The sequence below is a fragment of the Pinus tabuliformis genome, chromosome 1_1 (genome assembly GCF_031772625.1).
Source record: "Pinus tabuliformis cultivar Carrire ecotype Pingquan chromosome 1_1, CPIR1, whole genome shotgun sequence".
Taxonomy (NCBI): domain Eukaryota; kingdom Viridiplantae; phylum Streptophyta; class Pinopsida; order Pinales; family Pinaceae; genus Pinus; species Pinus tabuliformis.
Window position 1 is genome coordinate 600,295,842 of NC_142297.1, and position 15,751 is coordinate 600,311,592.

The 15,751-nt window shown below is 37.2% G+C and overlaps 1 protein-coding gene across 1 annotated transcript; it reads right to left on the reverse strand.

Moving 5' to 3' along the window:
• Positions 1–12,898: 12,898 nt before the first annotated feature.
• Positions 12,899–13,450, reverse strand: LOC149214709 (uncharacterized). Its single transcript, XM_089389482.1, has one exon. The coding sequence runs from the start codon at positions 13,448–13,450 to the stop codon at positions 12,899–12,901; it is 552 nt and encodes a 183-aa protein (XP_089245608.1).
• Positions 13,451–15,751: the final 2,301 nt, after the last annotated feature.

Here is a 15,751-nt window from a genome sequence, read left to right on the forward strand (position 1 = left end):
CCGTTGTGTACACATTCCATGGTTCCTTGAAAGATAGGAAGAGATTTATTTGGTTGTTGAAAGAATTATGCAGGCTAGGTGACATGCACAGGTAAGGTTGCTTTTATTTAATTTTAATTTGATGCAAAGAAACAATCTACATTATTGTTATATGTGATGTTGAATCAAGGGTTGTCCAAAGAAACAACCAAATGTACAACAATATATCCAGAAATAGAAGGAATGATCAATTTATTTTGTCCCCAATATTGCTGAAATATGCAACTTTTATCTTTTTTCAAAACAAAAGTATAAAGTCCCTCAATTCTTCCTTATTAAATTTCAATTCTACATACACTCTAATTACTCTCTTTTTTTCTCTAATTGGATGTTCTTGCATCATCCTCCCCTTCTTGGGAAAAAAAGTAATCATTTTGATTTTTCCACTTCCAGCCACATGCGATGGTATTCAACTTCCATGGTCCATAGGGTCTTCTTCTGTTCCTTCATCTTTTTAGTAATCGAACCATTATTTTGTTCTAGTTTTTTCTTACAACTTTGTAATTTGAGCATTTATGATGTCACAATGGCAAGCTAGGAAAAAATCAACCAAATCAAGTTCATGTTTTTGGATATTTTTGCTCCTTCATTCTCGTATAATGCATGTTGAAATTTCATCCAATAACATTGGTTGGGAAATTGCAGAAGGGGATGCAATACTGGAAGAAGTGGTTCAATTTGTTGACAAGTTTTAGCTCAAAAACCCAAATTACTATATGTTAGTGTATTGTATTGTAAGAGTTAAGTGATTTTTAACATTTTAGGAGTCATCAAGATACAAAATGACATTAATAGTTTGAGCTTTAGCCTTATAGGATTTGTAGCCATTTATGTTTTGGGCCAATACAACATATATCACATAAGGTATGTTTTGAAGAGGGGTAGTGATAGAAGATGGAAATTTGTGGACTTGATATTCAATCTCCAATCTAGAGATTTAAACAAGAGGTGTTAATTTGGTTTCTTGAATATTTTTACATGGTCTCTTTCTGCATAGATATTTCTTAAAACTTTTCTTGCTTATAGACATCACAAAACCACTCTTCTTACTTGTAGATATTACAAAACATATCGACTTTACCAATCCATATATATATATTTAAAAAAAAAATTAAAGAACACTAAAAAAACTTAATTTAATATATTAGTTATTAATTGCCTGATTATGGAAATTAGATACAATTTTTTCAATTTAATAATTTTATTGGGCTCACCTTACATTTTTTTGGGGCAATTACTAATATTAATAATAATATTTTAAATATTATTTTAATATAAAAATTAAAACTAATATAATATAAAAACACCGAGAAAGGGGTGGAGGATCTAGGTATCACTAGGGCTCATTGTTTCATGACAAGCGGTGGTATAAAGAAATATTTTGTTTCATGAATAAGTGGTATAAGCGGTGGTATAAAGAAATATTTTGTTTCATGAATAAGTGGTATATTGTTGACTTTTTAAAAAGTGTGGTTCATCTTTAACATAGTTATATAAAATAATGAGAATATTCATTATTATTTTCATTTAATTTGATATATAGTTTATTAAATAATAGAAAAATATCATAAAATATATTTTGAATTTGTGTGACTTAATTTTAATTTGTATCCAATAAATGAGAAAGAAAACAAAAATAATTAAAAAAAAGGAAGAAAAAGTAAAGGATTAAAAATGACATAGTTAAACTAATAGACAAAATGTTTTTTGTTTCTTCTTATCTGGAATAGTCAATAGAATTTATGGGGAAATTGTGATTTCTTGTTATTTAAAAATCCATGAATAGATTCAACACTCTGAAAAAATAAAGCACTTGAACTTTGCAATTTAATAAATTTAAACTTATGATTCTAAAAAATTTCTACTAAATTTTGACAAAACTAACCCAAAAAATGTCATTTTATTTATAAATTAAATTATAATATTAAAAATATAACCATCAATTTAAATGGTACAGTTTAAAAATATATAATTTTGAAACTTAAATTGTTATTAACCACAAAATTTCATAATTTCGAGCTAAAATTCACCGTATGTTTATCGAAAAAACCTACATGTACATATAGGTTTATTGATTCAATTGAAAATGTCGTTATAGAAAATATTAAACTTGTAAACACAAAAGTGAAAACAATTTCTAAATATGTAAGTGAGTAATTAAAATCCTAAAATAAATGAGTAAACATAAAAAGATCTAGGTAATGAGAAATAATAATACATTTAATACATAAACAATATAATTAGAAATTATATGATTTCTAATAAATAAAATAAAAAGCCAATATTTAATAAATAAAATAAAATAAAGATAAAATGAAATTAAAAAAAATAATAAATTATAACAAAAGAATAAAAAACATTCATTATTACTTTGATTTAAATTAGAATAATAAAAAATATCTTACAATTTGGTAGGTTCATATTTTTTAGGTGATATTTATTCATATTTAATTTGATTTACAATTTAATCAATTAATAAAAATTATCGAATTGGTATATTTTTTTATTATTTTTAACTAAACGATATAGAAAACAAAAACAAATAAAAAAGATAATAAATAAAAATGAATAATTAAAAAATATGACAATCATATTAAAAAAATATTTTATTAGTCCTTGCTGCAAGCATGACAGGGACTATAATAATCGATATACCAACCTACTTATTATGACAAATAATTAGTTACTCTTATGAATAACTAAATTTTTTAAAATGAATCAGTTTGGTGGTTTTATTTGGCCTCTTTTCGAAGCCTGAGGATAAAATCATGGGTTTGGTGATCTTATTTGACCTTTTCTCGAAACCCGAAGATAAAATCATAAATTTAATTATCTTATTTGACCTCTTCTCAAAGCCTTCGGATAAAATCAAGAGTTATATTCATCTTTTCACTTGGCATTTCGAAATTTCGCTTAGCAAAGTGAACTAATACTGACATTAATTGAAAACATTAAATATTATAGTGAATGAATTGCCTAAGCTAAAGTGGATGAGTGCAGGGAGGCAACTATTTTACGGTAATTGAAATATATGAATAAATAACTAATTGTACCGGTGTCACAGGGAAAACGATGCAACTGGCCAGCACTAAACTAATTCTCCAGGTGTCACAAGCAAAACAATGCAAATGGCCAGCATTATGATACAAGTGGCGCGCTGAGGTATAGGATACAAGTGGCGCATTGATGTATAAATTGATACAAGTGGCGCGCTGAGGTATAAATTGTTCATCAGCCCTATCTTCGCTGGCTTCACATTATCAACACTACTGTTCATCAACCTAGTCTCCTATGCGCCGTCTCCACTCGCTTCACGTTATCAGAATTGTTCATCAATCACGGCTTCACATTATCAGAATTGTTCATCAAGTCGGTCTCCTCTGACTTCACATTTCTGCTGAGGCGATTGAGTCCCATGTAGCATTTTGGCAGGAAATTAAGGCACCGCCCTGATTCTCTAGAGGTCTGCTATTGCTTTTGGACCTCTGGCCCTGATTCTCTAGAGGTCTGCTTTTGCTTTTTGCTTTTGGACCTCTGCTTTTGCTTTTGGAAGTTCTGGAAGTTCCCACTGTGAAATCAATTATCAATTTTCATGAATTTTCGTTTGAGTTTTTTCCCTGTAGAATTATCAAGAGTTTTTTCTGTGCAGAATTATTAATTTTCAAATTCTAACACTTTTCATTTATGATTTTACAGTATTGATATATCAATTTTCAAATTCTGCAATTTTCAATTTTCATTTATGATTTTACAGTATTGATAAAATTTCAAAACAAGAAAAATCAAAATTTCAAATTAGTAAACACATTTTAATTTTTTTTGGTTATGGATACTTACTGAACTTCAGGATTCAAATTTGATCCGCTTACATACTTCACAAGCAACGACGACGGTTAGTTCAGGACTCCATTTACAAGCTTCACTGATCACTTCATTTCCTTCAGGAGCGGATCACTTCATTTCCTTCACGAGCAATATCACGTCACATCCTTCATTACGAGGAGCAACCCGACAAGCAGATGTATACTAGGAGCAACCCGATTAGCAGATGTCTACCAGAGCAACCCGATTGGCAGATGTCTACTGCATTTATTAGGTAGTCTGCAGGTATCGAACCAGGGGGAGCGGGGGAGCTGCTGAGTCGTCGGGCAATGGATTCTATGTAGACAAACCTCAGCTGCCTCAAACATGCCCTCAGTTCATATACACTAATTTTTATAATGATATAACCTCATAACCAGCGTCCAATCCAAGACTCAGCAAATGATTCAAATAACTCTAAGACTGAATAAAAACAAAAATTCTGCTACGACCAACTCTGTATCAGCCAGTCGCAGCAGAAACGCATCAAACACCAAATCCTACTCAGAACATTATACTGCTATCCATAACCCCCAGATTCATTCGTAAAGGCTTTTTGAGGGTTTGATAATGCAAATAAAAACTAATGCTCCAATCCAAGACACTTCGAACAAAAATTAAAAACTTAAACTTAGGAAACCCTGGAACCCAGTTCAAGCACTAAATGAGATTTGAAAAAAAACACAGAACCTCATATTACAGTCGTCCTGCTCCATTTTTCAAGCTTTTTCTTTGCAGAAATTCCATGATTCCCTTCTCCGACAATCCAAGAAGAAATTCAGGCTTGAAAAGAGGAAATACGACTTCAAATGATGAAAAATTGAACCAGAGATATCTCATACAAAAAGCTCCCCAATTCCTGTTAAAAATAGGCTCGAGGGAACCCATGATCGTATGAATTTAGGCGACTGTATTTACTAGGCAGTCCGCAGAAATGGAACCAGGGGGAGCTACTGAGGCTTTTTCCTCCACCCCTACGGTTTGCTGAGGCTTTTTCCTCCGCCCCCGACGGTTCGCCTGAACGCAACATGGTGTTTTCGTCCTTGATTTGGCATTAAGAAAATTGTTTAAACACACAGTGAAAATATTTCTTAGAATACCCCGTAAGAGAAGGAAAACCCATAAGTGGCGACCATGCAATGCAAGGCTCCTATTCTATTCTATTTATTTTATAATATGGACAGGTTTCAAAATTGAACACGTCAGAGCCCTTGAACACGTCAGAGCCCTTGGCACGTCAGAGAAGTAAGGAGAAATTTTTGCGCGTCCAAAGAAAGAAATTTAAAATATGATTTTTGTCATTTAAAAAAAAAATTGGAATAATATCTTAAATTTGTTTAAGAAGGGCTGTTAAATTTTCAACATTTTTTTAAATTTCATTATTTCTGAAATTAAAATTTTAAGAATGGTGAATTTGTGAATTTCCTTTCATGTTAAAACTTAAATTCCATTTGAGAAACTCCCGTTTCAAAAACAACAATTTCTTTTTGGGTTGTTTTTTCTAATTGTGGATATGATGCAAGTTCTTATTACTTATTATGTCAAAATTACCTTTTCATACCATTACATTTGACACCATTACATTTGACAGTTTCTAAGTTGCTCTCATTTAAAAAGCAACAATTTTTTTTTGAGTTGTCTTTTCTAATTGTGCATATGATCCAAGTTCTTATTAATTATTATTTCACAATTACCCTTTGATACCATTTCATTTGGTAGTTTCAATTGAGAGCCACTAAATGTCAATATGGGTCATGTATTGGGTCTGTAATTTTATTGGGTTGTGCCTGAAGGCTGCCCAAAGCAAGGTTTGACAACGATTTAAGCTGGAGAGGATCATAGATTCATGATTCAGTAAACACTTATCAAGCAAGGTTTAAGCACAATTTATGCTTGGAGAGGAGCGCATTCCACAGGCTTCCTAACGTACTGGATTTTATTTGTTTGCGGATTCCCAATTCCTGGTATGTTTTCATATTCTCAATTTCTGAATGAGTTACTTGTATCAGTGTTAGTAAATGTGCTAGTGACTTGGAGGCAAGATACTAGTAATCATAGAACAGATTTATCTTTGTTCATAATAATTCTAAATGCCACCCCAAATCTGGAAAGTATGTTACAGAATGCTTGTAGTTTGCTTAACTTATTTTTCTAGAAAACAACAAGTCATCCACAAACATGAGATGTGAAATACGAGTGGTTTTTATTACCCCGCATCTAGCAATTAGTCCATTTTCTCTAGGAAACATCATATAGTCATCAAAATTAGCCTTAGATCTCAACAACATTATACACAACACCTTGTTAGATTAAACTAATTACCTGAACCCTCAAATACCCATAAGAAATATTTGAGTGTGGTGTTATGGCCTATAGCCTAACACATAGTTTTCCTATAGCAGCATAAACATTACTCTTGATCTTCCAATGATATCCCAACAGGGTGATCCATTGCTTCTTTTAACTCGGCGTCCTTACAAAAAGGAACCATCCTCACACAGTTGCAAGAGGGAGGATCAAACCGTCCCTTAACTTATTCCAGTTTCATTCTGTATGATGGCTACTTTGCTACGGCTAGATGATAACAAATAGAAGCCCTTCTAAACTACATATTTAGGGTCCTTATTACAGTGTATGGGTTCACTACTGATCAACTCTCCTTCGTTGCGAATAGGGCTTCATCGTAACTGAGGATTAGGGCATCATCAAACAATAGATTAGTAGGCTTCGTTAGGGCTCCTTTGATAGCGTGTAAGTGTCACCCTTAAATGTGGATTACATCAACCTTGAGGACTGCGGCTAGGGCAGCTTATATAGACTCCTATTTGACTGTGTCTAGGGTTGGTTAAGGTCTCCTCTTCCCAGCGTAAAATGGTCCTCTTCTTGCTACGTAGATAGGTCTCCTTTTGCTGCATGGAGAAGGGAGACTAATGAGGAGTATCAATTTTGCAGCCAAGTATAGGGACAGTGGTTCCAATAATTTGAGATGTGCAAATATTGGAAGTCTCAACTTTCCAAAAGAGTTTTAATAGACAATAGAATAGTGAGTTGGTCAAATTTGAAGTTTATAAGCTAGAATTACACTGATACTTCCTCTATAAGCTAGAATTTATTTTTAATTTTATAAATGAGACATTCCATATACTTTTAATGTAAGTATTTTTGTTTCTTCGTATTTTTATTTTTATTTCAATCTCATTAAAATATAATTATGTCTATATATTTATTTTTTGTACTCATATGCAGTTTCCCAACTATGATTTTGTCCCTATAGTTGGTTCAATTGTGGCTGAGTTCAAGGCCTGCGCAATATGATCTTATGTGGTTACATTTCTCAATCACATGTGTAAGAGTAATTCATTTACTAATGCAACCTTTGACGTAGTGGTATCTTTTTGTTTGTGAAAAAATAAAAAGAAAATTTGAAAATAATTTACTATTTTCAATTGAATTGCTTCTTTTTTTTATGCTTTTCATTATAGAAGTGCAACCTAGATGTGTGCCCTTCTAAATGAAATTAAGACCTGCCCTTCAAATTTGATCACTGAATATGGGGCCGAATCTCCCAAAATATCTGGGTTTGCGACTAAAATCCATCACTGGACTTATAACGAAGATGATGACAAATCACTTGATGGGTAGACTGTAGCTTTTGTGAGTGCTCTGGTGGCTACAGGCCACGTGTAGGATAGATGGCGACTGTCATGGTAGAAACCCTGCATTGCATATTATATTTGTGGAAGTATTTATGGTCAAGTTTCCGCCTTCTGGGCAATTGGGTTCGTCGGATTCGAGTTAAGATTTCAAAACGAATATTAGGTAGATAGCCCCATTTGGCACTGCTCTATACAGTGATTGCAAAGTGTCTGCATACCTTTCAAACTATTTTCATTGATTCCCATGCGTTTTAGTTTTATGATTGATTAAAATATATTCATATATATTCTTTTGGGATATTCCTTCCCAGTCAACATGAAAAGGGAAATCAAACATTTCTTTTCTGTTTTTTTGCCCGAATCTAGGAGATGTGAAAATAGTCGTGCTTTCCTCAACATGGTGCAGTGACTTGGTCTGCTATAATGATGGCTTACTCAAACTTTGAACTAATAGGTGTGTGCAGCTGTTAGAATCTTCAAGGTGCCTTCCTATGCTGAACAAAACATCTCAGACATATGGACTTGTAAAATCATTGGATTTCTCTTATTGCGTCCATCTGCTACTCGGGAATACTGCGATTGAATTTTCCAATATCACCCTGTATACGAAGTTATGGGTAACAAGACCCAATAATTCACTTGAAGTATGCTGTCACTAAACTGCTTATGGGTAACAAGACCCAATAATTCACTTGAAGTATGCTGTCACTAAACGGCTCATCATTTAGGAAACTATGATACTGAACTGTCCATCCGAAAAAGAAGTCCATCCGAAAAAGAAGTGTTGTTTGGTGATCTGAACGAAATTTGAAATAGAAAATCTATAAAAAGAAGTGTTGTTTGGTGATCAGAACGAAATTTGAAACAGAAAATCTATGAAATCCTTGAAGGCTTCAGCTCTTGAAAATAGAATGAAAAATTGTGCAATGCTGCAAATTGATTTAATTTTGTGCTCACACTTTAAGATCTTCATCTATAACATTTTCCTTTAAATTTTCAAATCCCTATTTTCATTTGATTTAATTTTGTGCTCACACTTTAAGATCTTCATCTATAACATTTTCCTTTAAATTTTCAAATCCCTATTTTCATTTTGCTCTGTCACTAAGGTAGTTTCTAGTATCAACATTGAGGGTGAACAAGAAGATTGAAGGGCATCCAATGGGTCTAGACAAGAGATTGGGATTTACAAGTATAGTCACAGAATAACCTTGACAAGAGATTGGGATTTACAAGTATAGTCACGGAATAGCTCGATAGTTCTGAGAGACAATGGTCAAACAACATTATGTTTGCAATGTTTGCTGCAATCTGAAATCTCCAGTTTGTGGAGCCAACAACCAATAATTCGAACTGAAAGTCTACTCTGTTTGGCACCTCAAAGCATCACCGTACTTGCCTACTGTTTCCCCGTTCCTTTCCCAGCTCTTGTGTACTGTTTCTCCATTCCGTACTGTTTCCCTGTTCCTTTCCCAGCTCCAAGCACAAGCCAGGGACTAGCTGCCATGCAGCGTCCCTTGTTACAAATTGTAATTTAAAAATATGTAATTTTCAAAGTTAAACTATTATTAATCACAAAATTTCCTAACTTAAAGCAAAAATAAATTCATTGTATATTTATTTAGAAGAACATTAAATATATACGTATTAATTTATTGAAAATGTGATTAAGATAATAATAAACTAGTATACATGGGCATGAAAACAATGCTAAAAAAAATGTGAATGACGAGTGTAAAAGCATGGAAAGGCTTAATAAAAATGAAAGTTTTTTTTATTTTTAAATCCTATATTTCATTATTGGTTTTAATAATGAAAAGCCATTTCCCCTCTATCTCATTCTCAAATTTCAATGTAATTACTCCATTTATATCTTTAAAGATTAATGGATTCATATTAAAATGCATGGTTTTTGATAACTCTTCAAGGTCACTTTCTATATATATTAATTGATGTAATGAGAATGTGGTAATGCTTTGCTTTTATGAGACATAATGCCATGAGTGCTTTGCTTAAATTTTTTATATTTATTTAGAAGAACATTAAATATATACGTATAATTTATTTATTTATTTATTATTATTTTTTTTTTTTTTACAGAAACGGTTATGGGACTTTCATTAACTATCTGGCAAAATACCATGAATTCGGTTACAAGAGCTGAGACTGGTTTCTTGGTATCTCTCCAACCAGCTGAGCATGCCACAAACGCTTGTGAATCGCATCTTTTTAAAGTTTTTCACATGGACTTTTCCTGCTGAAATCCCAAACTTATGAATACAAACGAACTGCTGTAACAAAAGACGGAAAAACATGGAGATTTTTAGGGGATAGGTTCCCAAGAGAATTCATTATCTCTGAGAATAATTCCAGCGTCTCACTGGGCTGCCTTATTCGCTTCTACATCTGCTTCCTTGTTATTGGTTCTCAGGACATGGAAGAATTCCGGTCGTAGGAGCTTGATCATGCCTTTAATTCTTGAAATTGTCCTTGCAAGTCGAAGATCTGCCAGCTTTGTATTGGTCACCATTGCATTGATGATGACTTGGGAATCTTCGAATACAATTGCTTCTGTGTGCCCCAGATCTTTGAGCATTTTGATCCCCTGAAACAGAGCCATGACTTCCGCTTGGATGCTCGTGGTGTGGCCCAGACCCCATGCAAACCTGTGGGTGGAATATTCTGTTGGGTTTATGATTATGCCTCCTCCTCCAGCGAATCCAGGATTTCCCTTGGCTGCCCCATCGAAGAACAAAGTGGGGAGAGTTTGAGTGGACAGCCAAGCTTGAAATTCTTCCCCATTTTTCCTTATTTTCCAATCTTTGAAACATATGGGCAACATATTCGATTTTTGGAAGTTTAGATTGAGTGCTGCTCCGAACTCAATGTCATGTTGGCTTAGATTAGTGTCATCATTTTTATCTCTCAACCACTCATTTAGCTGGCCTTTAACTGTATTTGCAACAAGCTTGTGGTTCTGTTCCTTATCCCTGAATATCCTTCTATTCCTCTCCAACCATATTTGCCAGCTAATAAATTTGGGCAGAGCGTTCCATGCTGATTTGACAATTTTGTTTTTTGGACCTAGGCCTGGATATCTGGCCAACCACCCAGCAAATAAATCTGGGATTGCGTGGGGAAAGATGAGCATAGATTTCGCTGTTCCAAGGAGCTCCTGCTAGACTAGACCTGTGAAATTACATCCCAGAGAAAGATGAGCAGCAGATTCTGGATTTTCTTTGCATAGAGTGCATCTTGATGGTCCTAGATATCCCCTTTTTTGAAGCCTATCATCTGTTAGGATTTTTTGGTGGCATAGGAGCTAGCAGAAAAAATCTATCTTTGGAATGGTGGGGAAATTCCAAATGCCAGTCCAGGGCGCCGGATTAGGAGGTATGTGGGGTCTCTCCATGATTTTGGCATATCCCTGAGCCACCGAATACCCAATCTGTTTCGTACCCCAGCCTCTAGAGTCTTTCCTTCTTGCGTGAAGAGGTGCAACTCCATGTAACTTCTGTAGCAGCGTGTCATAATCTGGCAGCCATGCAGATGGCACATTGATCATTTTCCAGCCAGCCCAACTGTCTCCACGCCAAGTTGAAATGTCCCAGAGCGTTTTAATGTTTGCTTCTTCCATCCACACCTTCAACTCATTCCTGAGGCTCGAGTTCACTAGAGGAGGCCTGTTCATAATGTTGTCCTCCCAAATTCTGATACTTTTGCCATTCCCAGGTATCCAATAGGCATTATCTCTTATAAGCGGCCCAACTTTAAAAATTAGATTGCTGAGAGGGGATCTAATATGGTCTTTGGGCTGCTCCAGGCACCGGAGCCTCTGGCCTCTGAAATATTTCCTCCACAGCACCAGCTGAACCCATCCTGGCTTTGGCGCTATGATCTTCCAAATCAGTTTGGCTCCCATTGCTAAATTTTGAGTGTTTAGATTTTTGAAATTTAATCCTCCCTCCTGTAGTGGCTTGGAGACTGTTTCCCAGTTTACTAAGGAAAGTCTCTTCTCATTATTCTTGCCTCCTTTCCAAAGAAATTTTCTAATTAGTTCCTCCATATTTTTGATAATTCCCATTGGCGCCAAAAGAACAGAGAAATTAAAAAGTGGCAGGCTGCTTAATACGGATTTGATAAGCACTGATTTTCCGGCAATGTTGAGCCAAGATGACCCCAGGCCTGCATTTTTGTTTTGAATTTTTCTATCTGTGGGAGCCAGTCCTTGCTTAAAGCCCTCTTATGGAAGATGGGCAGCCCAAGGTACTTAAAGGAGGTCCAAGATACTGAAGTTGCAAAGCCTAGGCATCTGGCTATGGAACTTGCAGCAGCAACTGAAATATTCCAGCAATAAACATGGCACTTACCCCTGTTCAGTTCACTGCCCGATGCTTGGCAGTAGTCTTCCAGCACTTCTTTGAATTTACTTGCCGACAGTTGAGATGCAGCCCCAAGAAGCAGAGTATCATCTGCAAAGAGGGCATGGTTGATGCTTTTGATCCCCCTTGCTATGCATAGTCCAACTATCTCTTGATCTTGCTGTTTCTTGTTTAAGTGAAAACTGAGGACAGAGGCCTGCAACACAAAGAGGAGAGGTGACAGGGGGCACCCCTGCCTCAGCCCTCTAGATGCTTTAAAGAAATCGGCAGCCCTGCCATTCACTAAAGGCGCAATCCAGGGTTCGGAGATACAAGCACTGATCCACTTTGTGAATTTTTGGCCAAACCCAAGTTTGTGCATTACATCAAACAGAAAACTATGTCTTACACGATCGAATGCATTAGCTAGATCGAGTTTAATAGCCATACCTTTTTCTTTTCGACGAAGACTAGAGTGGATCGCCTCTTGGACCAAGATGAGATTGTTTACCAACTGCCTGCCCTGTATAAAGCCGCCTTGATTTTCTGGGATGACTTTGGGGAGGATTTTCTTCAATATGTTTGCTATAACCTTGGTGATCACTTTGTATCCAATATTACACAAGGATATAGGACGAAATCTGTTAAAAGAGTTAACACCTTTTTCTTTGGGAATAAGGGCGAGGAATGCTGAGTTTGTGCAGCCTCCGATCTTCTGGCACTCTTGAGACTTTTGGATCATTTTCATAAATTCCTTCTCAACTATCTGCCAGCACGTTTGAAGGAATCTGGGCGTGAATCCATTTGGACCCGGGCTTTATCAGGTTCCATTTCAAAGAGAGCTTCTTTGACTTCATTTATAGTGATTTTATCTTTGAGGAGCTGGTTCATTTTTGCAGTGATCATCTTGGGGACAACGTCCAATAGATGGGCGTTCATGCTGGTCTCCACGTCTTCAATATACATCTTCTCAAAGTGGTTTCATGTTGCCCTTTTGATGCTGGCAAAGTCTTTTAGAGTGATGTTACCATTTTTGATTTCTGATATAGAGTTTCGACATTTCCTAGCTTGAGCCTGCTTGTGGAAGAAGGAGGTATTTCGATCTCCAGCCTTGAGCCATAAACTCCTTGACTTGAGTCGCCAGAATTCTTCTTCTGCCAGGCAAGCTCTATGGAATTTTTGTTGCAGCTGAAATTCCTTGTCTAACTCTTCTCTGGTAATTTCGGCAACTTCCAGATGGAGATGATGGTTTTCCAGGTAGTTCTGAATTTTTTTCCTGTCCACTGCGGGATTGGGCAAGGTCTTTACCCAGCTTTTCAACATCCTTTTGACTCTGCGAAGTTTTTCCTCCCATACAAAGAAAGGAGAGCCCTTGACTGGCTCTTTCCAACACTCTCTGATCTTTTGCAAGAAATCTGTCTCTTTGGTCCATAGAGAGCTAAATTTGAAAGGTATAGGTCCTAGATCCTTAGAGGATATCAGTTCTAGGCTGATAGGTTTATGATCAGAGACACTACTATGGAGAATACGCATTCTAGCCTCTAGACCCAGCAGTAGGCAGGAGCTTTGAACAAGAAATCGATCAAGTCATGCTGCTATATGGCCCGGTCCCACTCTCTTATTTGACCAGGTAAACGTGCCTGTCACTGGTTTTATATCTAGCAGATCCCAGTCTTGCATGAGGTCTTCTGCCCATTCTCTTGCCGGATCTCTGACTATGCTTCCTCCTCTTTTTTCTGATGCGAGGAGGGTGAGATTAAGATCTTCGGCTATGATTATATTTTCCAAATTTTCTAGATCTGCAAGACTTTTGATGGAGTCCCAGCAGTTCTTTTTCTCACTTGCATTGTTAGGCGCATACACATTGAATAGACAAATAATCTCCTTTGATTCTAAATGCTGCATTTAAAAAAAAATCCAATGGGTATTTAGGGACTCAGAGATTAATGAAAACTTATTTGTGTTCCAGAGTGACCCAAGTCCTCCCGATGCTTCGCGAGCAGAGATTGCATGCGCTCCATTTTTATTCCAAATTTTTTTGCTTGCTTGGAGGAAAGCTGTGTCCTCCAATTTGGTCTCCTGGATGAGGAGGATATCTGGGGATTCCAATCTTATTAGGCTATGCATTGCTTCTTCCTTAGCTATGGTACCCATTCCCCTACAGTTCCAGGAGACTATCTTCATCATTTATTTTTGCCTTGGTGGGCTCCTTTAGAGCCCTGGGAATGAATCCTAGTCATCTTCGGAGTTTTAGCTAGAAGCTTCTCTAGCGTTGGCTGGCTGCCCTGGAGTTTGTCCTTATAGGTTTCTTGTTCTTTCTTTTCTTTTGCAGATTTGCGTCCTCTTGTAGATCTTCTAGGAGAGGACCAGGATTCCCCGATTTCCCCTTCTTCCTCCGATTCCTCGGACTCTTGGGTTTCTTCCTCTTCTTCTGAAGCCTTCTCTTTGGAATACTTTTATTGGAGGGGGAGGCTTCAAGGGGAGAGGCCTCCTTTGGAACTTTTGTCTCCTGCGTGTTCATGATTTCAGATCCGAGGATTTCAAATTTATTTCCTTGGCTGGATTTTGGGCAGGGCCCTCTTGAGGAGTTTTGGCACTTCCGTTTGTGTTCTTCCTGTGAGAGGTTTTGGATTGCTTTGCCTGGTTCCATCCATCTTCCTTTCCTTTTTCTTCCACCCCTTTGGACGGGCAGTCCCTGGAAAAATGCCCGTAGACGTGGCACTTCCGGCATTTGAATGGCAGCTGCTCATAATCCAGTTTCTGTATATGGGTCTAGGGACCTACAACTATTTTGATGGCTTCCGGTAGTCCGACCTCCAGATCTACCTCCACACAGATTCTGGCACAATCATACTGGTCCTTACTGTTGGCCTTATCTATAAATTTTCCAAGGGTATTTCCGATGTGCTTCAAAGAATCCCAGTTCCAGCAATGAACTGGGAGGTTGGGTAGTCTCACCCACACCGGGACCGCTGTGGGCACATCCACTGCCGGATCAAAGTCTGGCGTCCATTTGTTTAAGTACAGCCCTTGGGGGCCCATGAAGTAGGGGCCATTCCTGAAAATGAGATCTTTGTCTTCTTTTGCAGAGAATTCGAACAAAAAATATCCTCTCCCGAGGAAGTAAGAGGTTACCTTATCTTGGATCAGAGGTGCCCAATTCCTGGCTACCCAGTTCTCGATCAACTTCGGGGAAGGCCAAAGTCCTGTAAACTGTCCAACCAGAGCCCGATCTACTAGAGAAAGTGCTACTTGGATCGGTCCTTCTGGCGGAAGAGCGATCTCAGGGATGTCTTCAAGCCTTTTCACAAACTTCGCTGCTTCCATGCATTTCTTCTTAGGAAGGGAGGCCAGCAGGGTTTTGAAGGCCTCTGCTGCGGAAGATGAAGGAGGAGGGGGAGATGGCTCCTCCATGGAGAGCCAAAAGCTCCAGCCAGGGCGACCGCGGCCTTAAGCAGAGCCCTCGGCGGTCCCCCGCAGGCATAGAGCAGAGCCCTCTGCGAGCTCCCACGCAGCCTCCAAGCAGTAGCTTCCGCGGACTCCCCCGCAGGCTCAGAACGCGTGAAGAGCGGGCGCGCTCGCAGGACCAGATCACGCAAAAGGCGGATCTCGCAGGATGCAGAGCGCTCGATCTAAGTTGCAGAGCAAGGAATCAAAAAATATCGTCCTATGTATACATTTATTAATTTATTGAAAATGTGATTAAGATAAGAATAAACTAGTATACATGGGCATGAAAACAATGCTAAAAAATGTGAATGACGAGTGTAAAAGCATAGAAAAGCTTAATAAAAATGAAAATGTGAATGAAAGTGTAAAAGGATGGAAAAGCTT

Coding starts and splice junctions, on each gene's coding strand:
- LOC149214709 (XM_089389482.1), bottom strand. CDS start 13,450: ATGCGTATTCTCCATAGTAGTGTCTCTGATCATAAACCTATCAGCCTA.